At 43.5% G+C, this 17,358-nt stretch overlaps 1 protein-coding gene across 3 annotated transcripts in view; it reads left to right on the top strand.

The window, feature by feature from the left end:
* Positions 1-5,251: 5,251 nt before the first annotated feature.
* Positions 5,252-17,358, top strand: part of Virma (vir like m6A methyltransferase associated) — a 56,241-nt gene continuing 44,134 nt past the window's right edge. For all 3 annotated transcript variants that reach the window (XM_051198175.1, XM_051198168.1, XM_051198159.1), the window contains exons 1-2: positions 5,252-5,371; positions 13,738-13,853. In XM_051198175.1, the coding sequence (XP_051054132.1) occupies positions 5,309-5,371; positions 13,738-13,853 (179 nt within the window). In that variant the 5' untranslated portion in view covers positions 5,252-5,308. The remainder of the gene's footprint in view (positions 5,372-13,737; positions 13,854-17,358) is intronic.

The raw sequence follows: 17,358 nt of genomic DNA, 5'->3' as shown, positions 1-17,358 counted from the left end.
CAGCTGTATTTCTCATGGCCCTTGACACCATGCCTGTCTGCTTCCTGCCATGATGATCGTGGACTAACTCTCTGAAACTCTAAGCAAACCACTCCCAAATGCTTTCTTCTGTAAGAGGTGCTTTCACTCAAGGTTCTTCACAGCAATAGATAGAACAGTAGCTAAGACGTGGTAAGAACAAACCTTCTAGCCATTGACTTGTAAAGAACAATAAATTTGTGCTAGTTTTGCATGGCAACTTCAATGACAATGTAATGTAATGTAACGACCTAGTTTTGCTGGAAAACACATTACATTTGTGTGCATACATATGGGAAAAACACACTGCCTGTATCCACTGGGAATCTTGGAACACTTTCTATGAATCAGAGTGCAGATTCTATGTCTTGTCTTGTTTGTTTTGTTTTTGTTTTTTGAGACAGCATTTTTTTTTTTCCTGTGGCTTTGGCTGCCCTCAGACTCATAAAGATCCGCCTGTCTCTGCCTCCTGAGTGCTGGGATTAAAGGCGTGCACCACCAATGCCCAGCCTCTGTCTATTTTTATGTCCTTATCGTACAGTATTTAAAATTTTTGTTCATTTTAAGTGTTTGGATGTTTTGTTGCTTGTATATTTGTGCACCATATACATGTCTGGTGCCTGAGGAGAACAGAAGATGTCACATCCCCTGGGACAGGAGTCACAGGTGTCTGTAAGCCACCCTGTGGGTGCTGAGTTGAACTCATGTCCTCTGGAAGAGCATTCAACTCTTACCTGCTGAACCAACTCTCCAGCCTCTGCCACCAAGTTTTGATCACTGTAGTGTACACAGTAAGTTTTGAAATCACCAACTTCGAGTCTTCCAAATTTGTTCTTAGTCCTCAAAATTGTACTGTACAGTTGGGGTCCCTAGAAATTCTTTATGAATTTGATGATCAGTTTAGCTTTTCTATTTCTCCAGGAAAAGATCGCTGGAAGTATTCTGTTCTCTTTTTTGCTTGGCTTGATTGATGTGGTTTTCATTCACTTGAGACAGGATTTTGCTATGTTAGCCAAGGCAGCCATCAAATTCGAGGTCCTCCTGCCCCGTGTGCTGAGATTTTGAGCATTAGCATCATGTCTAGTATTTTGGTAGCTGGTGAGATGAATCTGCAAACAAGTTTGATTAGTACTGACATCTTAAGAAGGCCTCCATCATTTCCCCCAACATTCTCCCAACGAGGCCATGCCTCCTAACCCTTCTCAGTTTTACCATCTGGGGATTATGTATTCCAATATATGAGTCTATGGGGGCATTCTCTTTCAAACCACCATAGGACCTGCCTTCTCCTCCTCTTTTTCTTTTGAGACAGGTTCCCATTGAGTAGCTCCAGTTGGCCTGGCACTTCCTATTTAGGCTATGTAGATCAGACTGACCTTGAATTTGCAAAGATCTGACTGCCTCCGCGCTGAGAGTATGCACTTCTATGACTTCAGCCTCACCACAGCGCAAAGTGATAAGGCCATGAGATCTTTGCTCCTTCTGCAGTAAGTTGACTATCTCAGGTATTTTATCTTAGTTTTGTCTCAGAAATGAAAGCTGACGCAGGTAGGTTGGTCTTTTGGCTATATTATAACTCTAAGTTTTTATTGCCCCCATTGTGTGTGTGTTGTGTATGAGTTTGTATTACTGGGGATTGAACCCAGGATCTTGTGCATGTTAAGCAAGTGCTACATCCCCAACTCTTGCATGTAGGTGTGTGTGTGTGTGTGTGTGTGTGTGCGCGCGCGCACTCACATGATTGTGTATATGCAGTGCTCATGCACAAGAACAAGTAATGACTACAGGTCAACCTCAGCTGTTACTCTTCAGAAACCATCCGCCTTGCTTGTTGAGACCGGGCCTCTCCTTAGGACCCGGAGTTTGCCTGCTACAATAGGTTGGCTGTGGCCAGTGAGCTTCAGGGATTCTTTGTTTCAGCCTCACTAGCATTGGAATTACAAAACCATACCACCATGCCTGGCTTTTTATGTGGACGCTGGGGATTGAATTTAGGCCCTCATATTTGCAAGGCCAGTGCTTTACCAATTGAGTTATCTCCCCTGATCTGAATGTAGATTTTGAAATCCATATTGAAGAGGTCTTGGCCAAGAAAAAGAGCATGGTGTAAGCAAAGGAATGGGCATGTGAAATAATTCTGCATTAGGATCCAGTCTGTCTGAGAATGGCGGAAAGTCTTAGGTGGTGAGACCCTGTCTCAGAAAAATAGAAACAACTCAAATCCAAACCCAACCAAAGTTCAAATAAAAAAAGCAAGCAAGCAAACCAAAAAACTCCATACAAACTACCAAACTATGAGAAGATGGGGAGAACCTGGAATATATATTGCTTAGTGATCGAAGCTAGTCTGCAAGGGCAACCTCCTCACGCTGTAGAAACAGTAAAAAGGTACGACCTGAGATGGACATGGAGTGCAAAGTTTTCACTCCCAGTATTTGGGAGACAGAAGCGGATGAATTTCTGTGAGTGTCAGGTCAGCCAGGGTTACAGGGTCTACACACACACACACACACACACACACACACACACACACACACTTAGGAAGAAGAGTTGAATAAAAGTCTTTCAAATTATTCTATAAGTGATTGTATCAGTGGGTATATAGCATTATGTATTTGTCAAAACTGTGTAACACTAAGTAGTATCAATGTATCAATATTAGCTGATCAGTTGTAATACATATACAATGTTAATACAAGTTATTAATAGAAGGGGGAAAGAAAAAAATATGGAACATCTCTATACTGTCTGTGCAATTTTTTGCCAAACTGTTGTAAAACAAGGCAGCCGGGTGGCACATCTCTGTAATCTCAGCGTTGGAAGGTGGAGGTAGGAGGGTTGCAATTTTTTAGATCAGCTTGGGCTGTTTAAGAGTTTTAAAAAATTGTGGGTTAGGAATTTAGTTCCCTGTAGAGTCCTTGCCTAACCTTCTCAAGGTCCTAGATTTGATTCCCAGAACTGGAGAAACACAAAAGCATGTGTGGACATTTTTGAATTTGGAGTTTTACTTATTTATTTTTGATTTTTTTGAGACAGGTTTTCTCTATAGCTCTCGAGGCTGTCCTGGAACTCATTCTGTAGACCAGGCTGGTCTTGAACTCACAAAGATCCACCTGCCTCTGCCTCCTGAGTGCTGGAATTAAAGGCATGGGCTACCACCGCCCAGCCTTTGGAGGTATTTCTTTGGGTATATGCACTGGCTTCTTTCTGGGTGTGGGAGAATTAGATGTACTTTTACTTGGTATTTTCGTCACTCTTATTAGATGGAAACTAGGCATGAGGCAGGGGAGGTTGGAGAAGGGATCCCACGGACAGGTTGAGTCCTGTTTCTTGTTTAAGCAGTCTGTCAGTGTATTGTAAAATCCCTGGCTCCAGCCTTTAAGGTGAATCCTCCGTTTTAAAAAGAAAGTAAAAAAAAAAAAAAAAAAAAAAAAATGTCCTAAGAGAAGGTCATGAGATCAAATATAAGACTTTGAACAAACCTAAAAAATGCAGTCTCTAGTTGAAAACAATGCTGGCAAGCATACACGAGAAAGGAGACATTTCAAGCCTGCTTATCAGAGGATGACAGACAGACAGACAGTTACATAAAATAGTGAGAGCAAGATTTCCCAGACACTCAGAGCAGATCCATCTCACTCTCCAATGGCCTGTTTCTGCTTTTGCATATATTTTTGCTTGCCTACTACAACTTTCAGTCTTGGTGAATGGTTCTGGAGAGTTCTATAATTGAGGGAAACTCCTCCAACACTCTCCCTAGGACTATGCATACATTTTGTGAGCATTTTGACAGCTCGGGTGGGATGGACAGGGACTCTGGCACTCGGGAGCCAAAGAACACTGAGTGTTACAGCTCAGACGGAAAGGGGTTCTGGCACTGGGAGCCAAGGGATACCAGAGGTCACAGTAAGCACAGCAACTTACAGCCGAGCGTCAGGGAAAGGCTTCCCCAGCGCAGCAGCTCTGCTGGGGCAGGAGAGGGTTTCCCTGGTGAAGTTGTTACTGTTCAGCTCTAGTTCCCCCCTCCTCCCCAGGGGTGTAACAACTTTTTGCCAAGGGAGGGTTTCCCTGGTGAGAAGTGTTACAGCCCTGCTCCTATCCGCTCAGGTCATCTCTGTGTCTCTGCTCCAGCCAAAGAAGGTCTCACCCAAACCTCATTCAAGAGATTTATTGGGAGGGAAGAAACCAGGAGTGGCTGCCTTCTGCCAGGGTGTCAGAGAATAGCCAGGGAGGCAGAAAAGCCACAAGCTGAACAGGGCTGCCTAGGGTGTGGAGTTTCTCCAGGGAGATTTCCAGGGTAGGGACTGGTCAGATTTCTGTCCTTGAGCTCAGACTGCCTAGACCTTGTGCTCAGGGATTGGTTTGGGTCAGATTTGGCTCTGGCTTCAGGGCTAAAGTGTGTTTCTTTCACTGGTCCTTTTTGGCCTTTTGGCTCCAGTTTTCGGAGCAGGCTGTATTTCTTTCACTGGCTCTGATGTCAGGGGCAAAGTGTGTTTCTTTGGCTCTGCTCAGGGTGTGCTTCTTTAGTGGGCCCTTTCCCCTCACACTTTTAAGTATCTTAACACTCGACAGACTGACTGTTCATGGAAGTAAGGCACACACGCTTTTTATTTTGGGACAGGTTCCCACTGCGCAGTCGCAAACGCCTTTGTCCTTGAGTGTGGAAGTGGCAGGCCCCGTGGCAGCCAGAGGACTTTCACTCTACCTCTCTTTGGTACTCTTAGTGACATTTCATTCACACGCCTTATTACAAATTAATCCTCACAATACAGTCAAGGCTGGCCTCGAATCTTTAATGCTCCTGCTTCGTCATCCAGAAAGCGGGCTGACCGATGTGCCCCAGCCCCTTGGTTCTTTTTTAAAAACACTGCCTTTTCAGAGCCACCCTGACTATTTTTGCTTGTAAATGACGCCTCGTGGGAGGCGTACGACGCTGCTTGCTGTCGGGTTCAGACTGGGCACAGTTTCTTCGTATCCTCCACCCTGCCGGAGCGCCTCGTCCTTCGCAGCGTCGTGGCTCCGCAGCGCGGGAGAACGAGCGGCCGGGTGTGGACCGCGGCGGACGCCGTAGTCCCCGCCCCTCTCTTCTCTGCCCCTTTAGGCTCCCAGGGGGCGCGGGCCGCCGCGCTGGAGAGGGCGGGGCCTGCGGCTTGGGGCAGCAAGATGCGACGCGATAGGCCGGGGCGTGCGGCCTGCTTCCCGGAAGTGCCGCAGTTTCGCCCGAGCCTCAGCCCGGGAGCTTGGAGAGCTGCCCCGGAAGTCATCTCCCCGGCCCCCGCCCGCGGCAAACATGGCGGTGGACTCGTCCATGGAGCTGCTATTTTTGGATACTTTTAAACATCCGAGCGCTGAGGTAAGGCTCCGCGCCGCGCCTTCCCCACGGCCGGCCGGCCCGGGGAGCCCCGCTGTGGGGCCGGGGCGCGTGCGGCCCGTGTCCCCCGCAGTGGGCCGGGGAGCCCTCCGGTCCACACCCCCTCCCCCAGCCCGGGCGAGCCCCGCGGCCCTGGGCGGCGGCCCTGCCGGGATCCCCGGCCTCGCTGCGGGGCCTTCGGGCGAGCCAGCCTCGCTGCCGGCACTGCTTGTCTTGTCCTGTCAGCGCTGAGACTCGAGGGCGGCCCGGGGCCTCAGGGTCCCTTCAGGTGGGCTGCAGGCGCGAGCGTGGACGTCCGGGTTTTGACAGCAGTGTCGGGTTCGGGTGCCTACAGGGACCCGGAGTAGCCGCGGTTCCCAGTCCTTCTCCTCGCTCTGCCTTCTCACAGCGGTCTTAATGCTCACTTGGTCATAGCGCTTCAGTTCTTCAGGAAGGGATGCTCTTCCTAGGGCCTGACATGCCGACGGGAGTCTCCTTTGCATGGGGATTCTTGCGAAGCGTGCAGAAGTGGAGGACTTGTAGTAAAGGCTGTCAGCAGAAAGCAAGTCTATTGTTTTCAGGGGACGAAGGGGGTGTTGAGTATAGTCTTGTGCACAGAATTTCTTGAGCGTCTCGAATGGCCTTCGGATACTTAAAATGAATCTACTGCACGGAGCTTATTAACGAAGGGTTCCTGAAAACCAGCCAAAAGTGAATTTTAGGGAGGTCCACAGAGAAATTCGGGTGGGACAAGAGCAAAGGAACAGGCCTCATATTCTCTGTCTCACTGCCAGCTCAGTCGTTTAGAGAACCATTCTTTGGTTCTAGACTAGAGTGTCTCATGGTCTTTCTCAGTTGTATGTCCAGTGTTTAGGAAAATATAGACTGGATAAATATCTGAATGAGAATGTTTAAAATGTTCCATGAAATAGTGAAATGGGTTAGTGATACGTTTAATTTAATGGTTTATAGGTGTTTTGGTTTATTTTATTTTACTGAAAGTGAATTTATTTATATCCTCACATTTCAAGAGGGTCACACAGCACTGTTTAGTGACTATTGGACTATAATTCCAGCTAGACTTGAGAAAACTCAACAAACTTCTTTATAGAAGTAGAGAACAATAGAATTGGAAGAAAGAACCAGGCATGGTGGTATTGTTGTTTTCTTTCTTTCTTTCATCTTCTGTTGTTTTTGGTTTTCGAGACAGGATTTCTCTGGTAGCCTTGGCTGGAACTTGCTCTGTAGCTGGAACTCACTAATTAGATCACACTGGCCTTTAACTCACAGAGACATGCTTCCTCTGTCTGGCTTTGGTGTTAATGTTTTTAATTCCAGTACTTGGGAAGGAGAGGCAGATAGGTCAAAATTTGTGAGTTTGAGGCCACTGAGGTCTCATAGCAAGTTCCAGGACAGCTAGGGCTACATAATCTAATTTAGGAAAATTGTCATTCCTTCATTCGCTGGTTTCTATCCTTCATTCTTAGACAAACATTAAGAATTATAGGAGATTTTTTTGGGAGTAACTGAAGTACTTTTAGAAGAAATCATATTTGAACTTGCCTTGAAGGAGTGAGGTTTGTGGGAGATGAATACTGAGAGGTTTGCATTAGAGTTAGAATTTGGAGAGTCATGGGAATTCCTTAATTTTATCGTCTTATCTCCAGAATGCCTATTTGATTGTACTCTTTAAAAGATGTGAATGGTGCTAATTGAATTACATTTCAAAAAACCTACAAAGCAAGAGGCCCTGAAACCAAGAAGACAGGGTTTCTCTGTATTGCTTTGGAGCCTGTCCTGCAGCCTGTCTCTGTAGACCAGGCTGGCCTCGAACTCACAGATCCACCTGCCTCTGCCTCCCAAGTGCTGGGATTAAAATTGTTCTACACCACCATCTGGCTTCCAGTTGATTCTTATTTAGCTCTCTTTGTGAACATAACGGGTGCAAATATTTTTGGGGTATCAAGGAAGACTTCATTAAGGCATTTGGCACGTCTGCTTGGTCTTGGTAAAATGGGAAGTGTTTCACAGATGTAGGAAAAAGGAGGGCTGTTGTAGTCAATCTTCTGTTAGGTTATGCTCAAAGTTGCTGTCTGAATTGGCACCTGAGAGACAGTTTTAAAACTGTATTATGGAGCTCCTTAAATAATTCAAGTAGAGTATAGACTGTAGTTTTTGAGCAGGGAAATTATGTTTAGTGAACTCCACTAGGTGGATTAGTTGGTCAGTCACGGGTAGCAAATCAGGAAGAATAAGTGAGATGCAGTAAAGCTAGTTAGCAGGTGGAATTGACATGTGGAGCCTTTATTGATAACTTTGATTATTTAATAAATTTTTTTCTGATCTATTAGTTTTGAAAGTTGTTTTCATTTTATAGATACAAAAACTATGGTAAAAAGTTAGATGGTTTCCTTGAACTGACATGGCTGTGCATGCCTGCATTCCTAACATCCAGCAAATTGCAAACTCAAGCACCCCTGGACCACATAGGAGACAAGCAAGATGTGTGAGATGGTTCTACGACTAAAGGCATTTGCTGCCAAGCCTGAGGATTTATGTTCTATTTCTGGGACCTACTTGCTAGAAGGATACTGCTGACTCCAGAGGGTTGTCCTCTGCCTTCACATAATAAGCACCATGGCCTACACACATACTAAATAAATAGGTAAAAATCAAACCACACAAGCATAGGAGGAAGAAATATGCCAGTATACATTTTCCTGACTCTAAAGAGCTGCTGTCCTGTTTTACAATGGGACTTTGAAGGAAGAAATACATGCAAGGCACATTGTGTAGGGGGGCAATACAAGTAAAAATGAACTAAGTCTAGTTGCTTTGCTTTTAAAGAGATTTGTTATTTGGTAGGGAAGTTAAACTTTGATTAAACTTCCACAGAGGAATCCATAAAGGGATGCAGATGGTTCCAGATGAATTACAAATGGTAGTTTACAGGCTGGAAAGGTAGCTCAGCAGTTAAGAGCATTTTCTGCTCTTGCAGAGGATCCAGGTTCACACACTGACTTCTAACCCCAGTCCCTGGGAATAAGATACCCCTTCTGATCTCTTTAGGCACCAGCACCTGTGTGATGCCTTGAATGTGATACACATACATGTATGCAGGCAAAACACTCATACATCAAATAAATATTTAAAAGGAAAAAACTAAATTGTGGTTTGTATTGCTACTTTTTTAAAAATGGGGCTGGAGAGATGGCTCAGTGGTTAAACACATATTGCTCTTACAGAAGACCTGAATTTGGTTCTTAGTTCCCATGTCAGGAGAAACAGAACTGTCTGTAACTCCAGCTCCATGGGATACAACATCCCTGTATGTGCAAACACATGATTAAAATTAAAACAAACCCTAAAAGAAGTATGTACTGCTCTTCCACAGACCCAAGTTCAGGTCTGGGTGCTTGGAGTCACCTACTCCCCTCAACACATACAAGTACATGTATTTTAGAAAATAAAAATAAGCTGGGTGGTGCACACCTTTAATCCAAGCACTCGGGAGGCAGAGGCAGGTGGATCTCTGAGTTCAAGGCTAACTGGTTCACAGAGTGAGTTCCAGGACAGCCATGGCTGCACAAAGAAACCCTGTCTTGAGAAAAAACAAATCCTTTGGGCCATAGAGATGGCTCAGTGATTAAAAACAAGTGTTGCTCTTGTAGAGGGACCAAAGAAGTTTGGTTCTCAGCACCCACATTAGGCAGCCCACAACTGCCTGTGGCTCTAGCTCAAGGAATTAGAGGAGTGCCTTCCTCTGGCCCCCATGGACACTGCACTTTTTAATTCCATTATAGAGAAATTAGAAAGGAGAGTGGAAGATGACTCCGTGGATAAAAGCACTTACCTGGCAGGCAAGCTTTACTACCTGAGCTCCATCCTGGAACCCTTGCGAAGGTGAAAGAGCTGACTGTGGAGTTCTTTGACTTCCATGTTTGGCATTCGCGTGCACACATTGCATGTACACTAAAGCTGAAACGCTTTTTAACAAGAAAAAAAAGTACAGAAAAACTTTCATAGACCCAGCTTTCATTAACACTTTTCTCTTTGTCTCCTTGATCTTGCCAACAGTTGCTTCTTCACAAGAAGTTTTGTATTTGTAAGCCCAGTTTACTGTTTTCAGACTAATAGCTGTTTGATTACTAGGAAATAATATTCCAATAAAATAACAAAACAATATTGCAAATCACACTGCAAAGTCAGCTGGGCATGGTGGCCTGTGCTGTGAGCCTGGCACTCAGGAGGTGGGGGCATTAGGATCAGGAGTTTTAAAATTATATTCGGCTGCATAGAAAGGTTGAGATCACCCAGGGATACATGACACACTAATTCAGACAAACAAATACAAACAAAAAGCAAGATAAAAAGCTAGTGTGCATGTAATGTATTTCAGAAGAGTTGTTTAAAGTAAGATTTGTACAGACTATTTGGTAAATTAGCTAATGCATTTTGATGTGCTAATTTCTTTCTGTCCCTCCAACTATTAAAATTAGTATGCACTTCATATTTTGTAGTTGAATAACAGATTTCTTTATATTAATGTTTTCTTTTTTTATGCATATAGAGTATTTTTTATTTAATTTTATATAACAAAGTCCAATTAAATGAAAACAAACATTTATACACAATATTTGGGAATTTGGGCGTCGTTCTTTCCTATATTAATGTTTTCTAAATTGTCCAATACATATGCTTATGCCTGAATGTGTATCGCCCTGTATTAACTAACTCCCTAGTACTGGTTAGTGGTCTGTTTTCACCTAACAGCATGTGACAGTAAACATGCATGAAGGTGAGCTTCATTTGAAGAAAAATTTCTTTTATGTTTGGACTAGGTATTGTTACAAATTTAAATTGTACAAAAGGTATCCAGTAAAAAGTGTCTCATCCTGTGTCTTTAAGTGGTAGTACTATTTATTATCTTTGTACTAAACTCTTGCTTGTGATTTATGCTTTTGGCTTTTTATAGAAACCCCAATGGTGTTGGATAATACATTTAAAAATTTTTATTTTATATGCATGTATGTGTGTGTGAGGATGCCAGATCCCCTGGGACTGGAGTTACACAGTTATGAGCTGTCATGTGGGTGCTGGGAATTGAACCCAGATCCTTTGGAAAAGCAGCAAGTGCTCTTAACCACTGAGCCATCTCTCCAGCCCCAGATTATGCATTTTTAAAATTTCTTTAATATTGTTTGAGTGGATTTGCTGGGTTCAAGTACCCTGCGAGAGGAGTGGGTGATCTAGAAGGGCTTTCATTTAGAGCAGTGGTTCTCCGCCTCCCTAACACTTCACACTTGAACACAGTTCCATGGTTTTCGGTGACCTCTGTGAAGGGGTCTTGGCCCACAGGTTGAAAACCACTGCTTTAGAGTTCACTTTGGTAGCTGCATAATTTACGCACAAAGAACAGTTTAAGTGACAGGAGTAGATGAACAAGCTTGGGCAGAGTGTAGAAAAAGAAGGCAGGGACAGATGGACTCAGGCAGGCAGGCAGGCAGGCAGATAGTGACTTCTGTGGATACGTGTGAAAAAACATGGTCTTGAAAGCTGACCAGTGTATTCATATTCATCTTACTTTATGATCATAAACCTTCCCTGAGTTCTCAGCCTCAACCTGTCATAGGTTTTAGTTAGCTACCAGGCTAGTAGATGAGTTTTAAACTTCTGGTCCTTCTTGCCTGTTTTTTGTGGTACTGGGGATCAAACCTACGACTTCCATACTTGTTAGACAAACACTCATTTCAATTGCATTATCTCCCCAGCCCAGGGTTCTATCTTTAACTCTTTAAGACAAGAGAGACAAATGAGTTTGATAAGGGACTTCGGGCACACCAAGGAAAGGACCTAGCCTGACTTGTTTTAGCTTTTGAGACAAAGTTGACACCTAAAGAGAGTAGGGGCAGAGGGGTATGAGCGAGTCTGAGCAGAGAGCAGCATAACTGAGATCATGAGGTTGAGAAACAGCATGGCTTGTCAGGGAAGCTCATACATACAGGGTTTTGCTTTGGACTCGAAAGAGGCCAGGTTGCTAAGACCTCAGAACTTGGCTTTGCTGAAAGAAGAAGCAGGACTTCCTACACGTACATAGTCTAGAAAGACCACATCACTTTTCCGGGAGGAGAATGCAGTGGAGCTGAGTGAGTATACTGCTATAGTGAGGTTAGAGTGGTCCAGTGTGCAGGAGTGATGGACGGGGCTGCCACAACTCCAGCGCTGTTCATTCAGTCCTGTGACTTGGAAACTAAGTAGATGGAAGGTTAGGTGAGAGGACGAGGAGCCAAGTATGACTCTGTGTCAGCCGTTTTGTGGATTAAGGACAGAGTTCAGTTTTGAACTGGCCAGGTTTGAAGTATCTGAAGACGTTCAAATGGAGATGTCCCTTGGGGTTTAGTGGAGGCTCCTAGGTGGAGACAGATTAGGAATTGCCTTCTGGCTGCGGTTGGAGATCTCAGTTCTAATCCTGTTGATTCTGCTCTGCTCAGCCCCAGCCCTGTCTCCCGCCCCCTCCTGCCCTCAAGTCATCATGAACTATGCTCCTAGTTTTTTGAAACTTGAAGTTGCTTTTCTCTGATGCATTCCCTTCCCCTTTGTCCAGAAAGCTCTTCTCCCTCATTCATTGGTTCCCCACAAACCCCTCCTCCCCAGACAGGATCTCACTATATAGTCCTGGTTGGCCTTGAACCCATTATGCAGACTGGGCTAACCTTGAATTTTCAGAAATACATGTTTTTAATAGAAGTGGTAACAGCAAGCCAGGCGGTGGTGGTACACTTCTTTAACTCCAGATTTAGGAGGCAGAGACAAGCCAGCTGGTCTACAGATTGAGTTCCAGAACAGCCAGGGTTACACATGACAGTGAAACCCTGTCTGTCTGCCTCTCTCTCTCTGTCTCTTTCACTCTCTCTCTCCCTCTCCTTCCCTCCCTCCCTCATCTTCCCTCCCCTCCCTCCCTCCCTCCCTTCCTCTCTCTCTCTCTGTTTGTGTTGGGGTGATGGTGAAACTAATACAGATTCTGTTTATAAGAAGTGTATTTTAGGGCTAAGGTGTGGTTTATTTGGTGCAGTACTTGCTTACCATGCATGAAGCCCTAGGTGTTCTCTCTGTCTCTCTTGGCTTTTCAAGACAGGGTTCCTCTGTGTGGCTCTGTAGAACAGACTGTCCTCTAGCTCACAGAGAGCCACCTGCCGCTGCCTCCTGAGTGCTGGGATTAAAGGCATGCACTGCACCACCATGGCCCGGCATGGGTTCTATCTCTTAACCACATAAAATTAGACTTGGTGGCACATGCTTGTAATTGCAACACTTACGAGATAGAGGCAGGGGGTCAAAAGTTCAAGGTTATCCTGATTTAAAGTTGTTCTTTGACAGCTCTGTAGCCCAAGTGTGCAAAGTAACTGTTAAAAACAAGTTTCTGTTTTTGTTTTGTGTTTTTGGCCTTATGTGGGATAGGATTTTCTCTTTAAATAATCTTGGAGAGATTTGAAAATCATCTGGAAATAACATGTCAGTTTTATAGCATTGGGGTCCAAGCTCTGTCTATTGCCTATACTGCCCACGATAGCTCATTTATCGTTTATGTTCTAGAAAAGCAGCAGAGTATTGGAAGAAAGGGTGGAAGGAATGTCAGAATCTGAACCTTCCATCGTAGAGCGTGGCCCAGGCTTGCCTGCTTCATTTCTGTGTCAATCATCAGTGAATATCTGTTTTGTATATCCATGTGCTGAGGCATCCATAAAAACTTCTTGAGTATCTGGAGTCATGAATAGAAAAAAAATTGAGAACTCTTGATCTAAGCAGAACATCAGTGGGGAGGTAAAGGTACTGTAGAAAGTTTTATGTAATACCAATTAAGAGACTTAATTAGGTAAATTATCACAATAAATCATTAGCTATTTAAAATATTATTTACGCGCGCGCGCGTGTGTGTGTGTGTGTGTGTGTGTGTGTGTGTGTATCTCTGTGTGCCACATATATGTGGGTGCTCTTGAGATCAGAAGAGGACATTGGGTTCCCTGGAGTTGCGAACTATTGGAGGTAGATGCTGGGAACTGAACTCTGGTCCTTTTGGAAAAGCAGCAAGTATTCTCAAGTGCTGGATTCTCTCTCCAGTCCCATCATTAGGAATTTTTTAGAAAGTGATTTATACCGCATTGTAATTAATATAAAGTCTAATGTTTACCAATACAGATGTTGTTCATTTTCAATGATGGGGATCCAACCTAGGGTCTTGAAAATGTGTGACATATACCTTAACTGAGTTTTATCCTCATCCCTGAAACTGAAAAGTATAAGATAAAAAAGAGTGTATTTTGAGTTGAATAAGAATGTCTAACTTACAGTATGTTTCACCTTCTTTATAGCAAAGTTCTCATATAGATGTGGTTCGTTTCCCGTGTGTGGTTTATATCAATGAAGTCCGAGTTATACCCCCAGGAGTACGAGCCCACAGTGGCTTACCTGACAACAGAGCGTATGGGTAAGTCAGCTGTCTGTGACCTTTTTCAAACTTAAATATGATGTGTGTGCATGTGCATGTGTTTTGTTAGAGCCTTAATGAGAAGCCATGACTAGCTTGAACATACTATGTAGACTAGGCTGGTCTTGAACTCACAGATAATCTGCCTCTTTCTCCTGGGCTGTTATTGAATGTGTGTGCCTCCATATCTTGCCATATGTGTTTTTCTTTTAATATTTTTGGTGGTGCTAAGGTTTAGACCCAGGGTGTATGCTAGGCAATGTGTACTTTTGTTTGTTTAAGGGTAGTGAGGGTTCAGTCAATGCCACCAACCCATTCTCCAGTCTTGGTTTTTCATTTCCTGTTTCTTAAAAGTTTATTTTGAGACATTCTCACTGAGTTGTCCAGGCTGATCTTTAATGTAGGGTTCTACCTCAGTTTCCTGAGTAGGTGAGACCATAGACATGTACTACTGTGCCTAGCTTACATTATACATGTGACTTTGTATGTTTGTGTGTAGACATGCAGGTGCATTTGCATACAGAAGTCAGGGTCAAGTGTCTTCCTCATGCCTCTCACTGAACTGTTTGGCTAGATTGGATGATGAACAAGTCCCTGGGATTCTCCCACCTCTGACCCCCTGCATCCAGTGTGGTTGTAGACATGTTTGGCTTATATGAGGGTGGTGGGAGTGTGAACACAGGTCCCCATGTTTTTGCAAAAGGTATTTTATCTATTGACCCAACCCCCCAGACCCTGTACAAATGGCTTTTTATAAATTAGTAGCTTTAAATGAGCCATTAGTTGAATTAGCAAGTGATTATGTGTTACTTTCTCTTTCTTAGGTTAGGTGGGAAATATAAGATCATTATTCCTTTAATAATTGACATAAAAGAGGGGTTTGATTTTTATGCATTGTAAATAATCATTATTTTCTAATTTTAATTCTGTAGGTTGGAGATAGAAGTCAAAGTTTGGCTGTGAAAATGTGAACATATATGATAAATGTGATCTTTTAAAGAGCTTTAAGCTTATAGCATAGCCACTGGTTTTATATATCGATTCATTTCACTTTAATGATATTCATTGTAACTCCATTTCTATTATATGAAATTGAACAAGAATTCAACCTGTTACTTCATGTTGAATATTATGGAACAGATTCAGGATCAAAGTTCATTTCTTCCTAATTGTGAAAAATTGTTGGTTATTTATAGAAGTAGATATAGCTACACATCTTTAATCCCAGCAATGAGGAGGCAGAGGCAGGTGGATCTCTGAGTTCGAGGCCAGCCTGGTCTACAGAGTGAGTTCTAGGAATAGCCACAATTATACAGATAAATTCTGTCTCAAAAAACAGAAAAGAGTTAAGAGGGATGAAGTGAGCTTGTCTGGTAGAATGCCTGCCTAGTGTATGTGAAACCCTGGGTTTGACCCTAGCATGGCCTGAAGTAATGCCTGTGATCCAGCACCTGGAGGGTTGGAAGTTTTAAGACTAGCAAAGGCTATATAAGACGTTATCTGGAAAAACAAAAAAACTAAACTAAAATTTAAACTGTGCATGGTGGACATGTGTGTATTTCTAGAACTTGGGAGAATCAGACATTCAAAGGAATCTTCAGCTACATAGCAATTTGAAGGCCAGACTGGGCTACATGAGATGTGACCGGGGGACTAGCATGGCTCAATTGGTAAAGTGTTTGATGCACAAGTGTGAGGACCTTAGCACTCATATTAAAAAGAGAAGTGTGATAGTGTGAACCTGGAAACCCGGCCCTGAGAAAGCAGAGACGAGATTCCTGGGGCTTGCTGGCCAGTCATTCTAGATGAAGTAGCAAGCTCCAGGTTCATAAGAGACTGTCCTAAAAACAAAAATAAGGCGGAAAGCAAATTGAAGAAGGCATCTGACATTAACCACCTTTAGTCTTTATTCACAGGCACGCACATAAACACACACACACACACACACACACACACACACACACACACACACACACACACACGGGGGGGGGGGTAGGGGCTCATTGTTTTCCTATATGCTCCCTCCTGGATTTCTGAGAAAGGGAGAAATATGTAGAATGGGAAAGGTGGGGTAATGAGTGTATCCAATAGTCCTCTGAAATTATATTACTCATTGTTAAAAACTACCTATTATTGGGCAGGGTGGTGGTGGTGTACTCCTTTAATCCCAGAGATATAACCAGAGCTACACAAAGAAACCCTGACCTGTTCTCTTTCCGTAACAAGTGACTGCAAATTTCACAGTTTTAAGCAGTGACTGTTGGAAAGGGAAGGTAGCCCAATGGTAGAGTGCTTGTCTTGCATGTTGGAGGCTTCAGTCCCCAGCAGCACCGACAAATAAAACAGCAGCACAGAACAGTGAATACTTCTTGCTCCCATTGTTCCTCGGGGTCAGGACTCTGCCAGTGGCTGAAGCTGCTTCAGTTTCTTTTTTGTAGTGGATGCAGTTGGAAAGGCAGTCTCAGGTGGGGGTGGGCTGGCGCATTTGCTTGCACGCTCCCTTACTTGGCTGCCAGTGGGCACTTGTAATCCCTTGTAGCAGATATTCTCCATGGAGATGAACCTGCTCACATCACTTCCAGTGGAGTGAGTGGCGTGTAAGTGAGTGTCCCTAGGAAGAAGCCTCGGTTAATGTGTCTGTAATTTACTATAAGTGACACTATTAGTTTTACTATATCCCCTTAGTTAAATGTTTTAGTACTGTGTAGGAGGGGACCATACAGGTTGTAACTAACAGGAGCATGGGTCACTGGAGACATCTTGGATGCTAGCCGCCACAACAGAGTTAAGTGGATCTCTGTCAATCACCACAATGTGTAAAGTATTTATTATATCTTCTCTATTCTCCCTGTTTTCTTAGCTGGGGATAAATATCTCCTTATGTAATAACTCCAGTATGAAAGTACCCAAAAAACTTATACATGGTTGGCATGCAGAATTACAAAATTAAGGATTAATGTAGCAGTACAAACATGAGAAGAAAGCTTAGGGAGTCTTTTAATAACCTTTTATTACATATTTATTTATGGTATATATGTATCCCTGCATGTGTCACGACATCATGGAGAGGTCCGTGGACATCTGGGAATCAGGTTCTCCTTCACAATGTGGGTCCCAGAGTCTTAGCAGCAGTCTTTCCTGATGAGCGAGCCATCTTGATACCTTGAAGCCTGGAGTCTTAAGCTCAAAAGTAATCAAATGATACTCGTGCAACATACTTTATAAATGTTTCTTTTCCTCTCTGTAAAACTCAGAATTATATAGGTAAATGTAAAACCCCTGTAATATCTTTGTCCTGAAGGAAGGATCCTAAATTTTATTTATTCAGTTTTGTTTTGTTTTAATTTTTTGAGACAGGGTTTCTTTGTGTAGCCTGGCTGTCCTAGAACTAGCTTCATAAACCAGCCTGGCCTCGAACTCACAGAGGTCTGACTGCCTCAGCCTTGCAAGTGTTTGAATTAAAGGGATGTGCTACCACCACCTTGATGTATTTTTAAAAAGATTT

Source organism: Phodopus roborovskii, unplaced genomic scaffold (assembly GCF_943737965.1).
Source record: "Phodopus roborovskii unplaced genomic scaffold, PHOROB, whole genome shotgun sequence".
Classification (NCBI taxonomy): Eukaryota; Metazoa; Chordata; class Mammalia; order Rodentia; family Cricetidae; genus Phodopus; species Phodopus roborovskii.
Note: the sequence above shows the minus strand (reverse complement) of the source record. Positions and strands in the feature narration are given on the sequence as shown.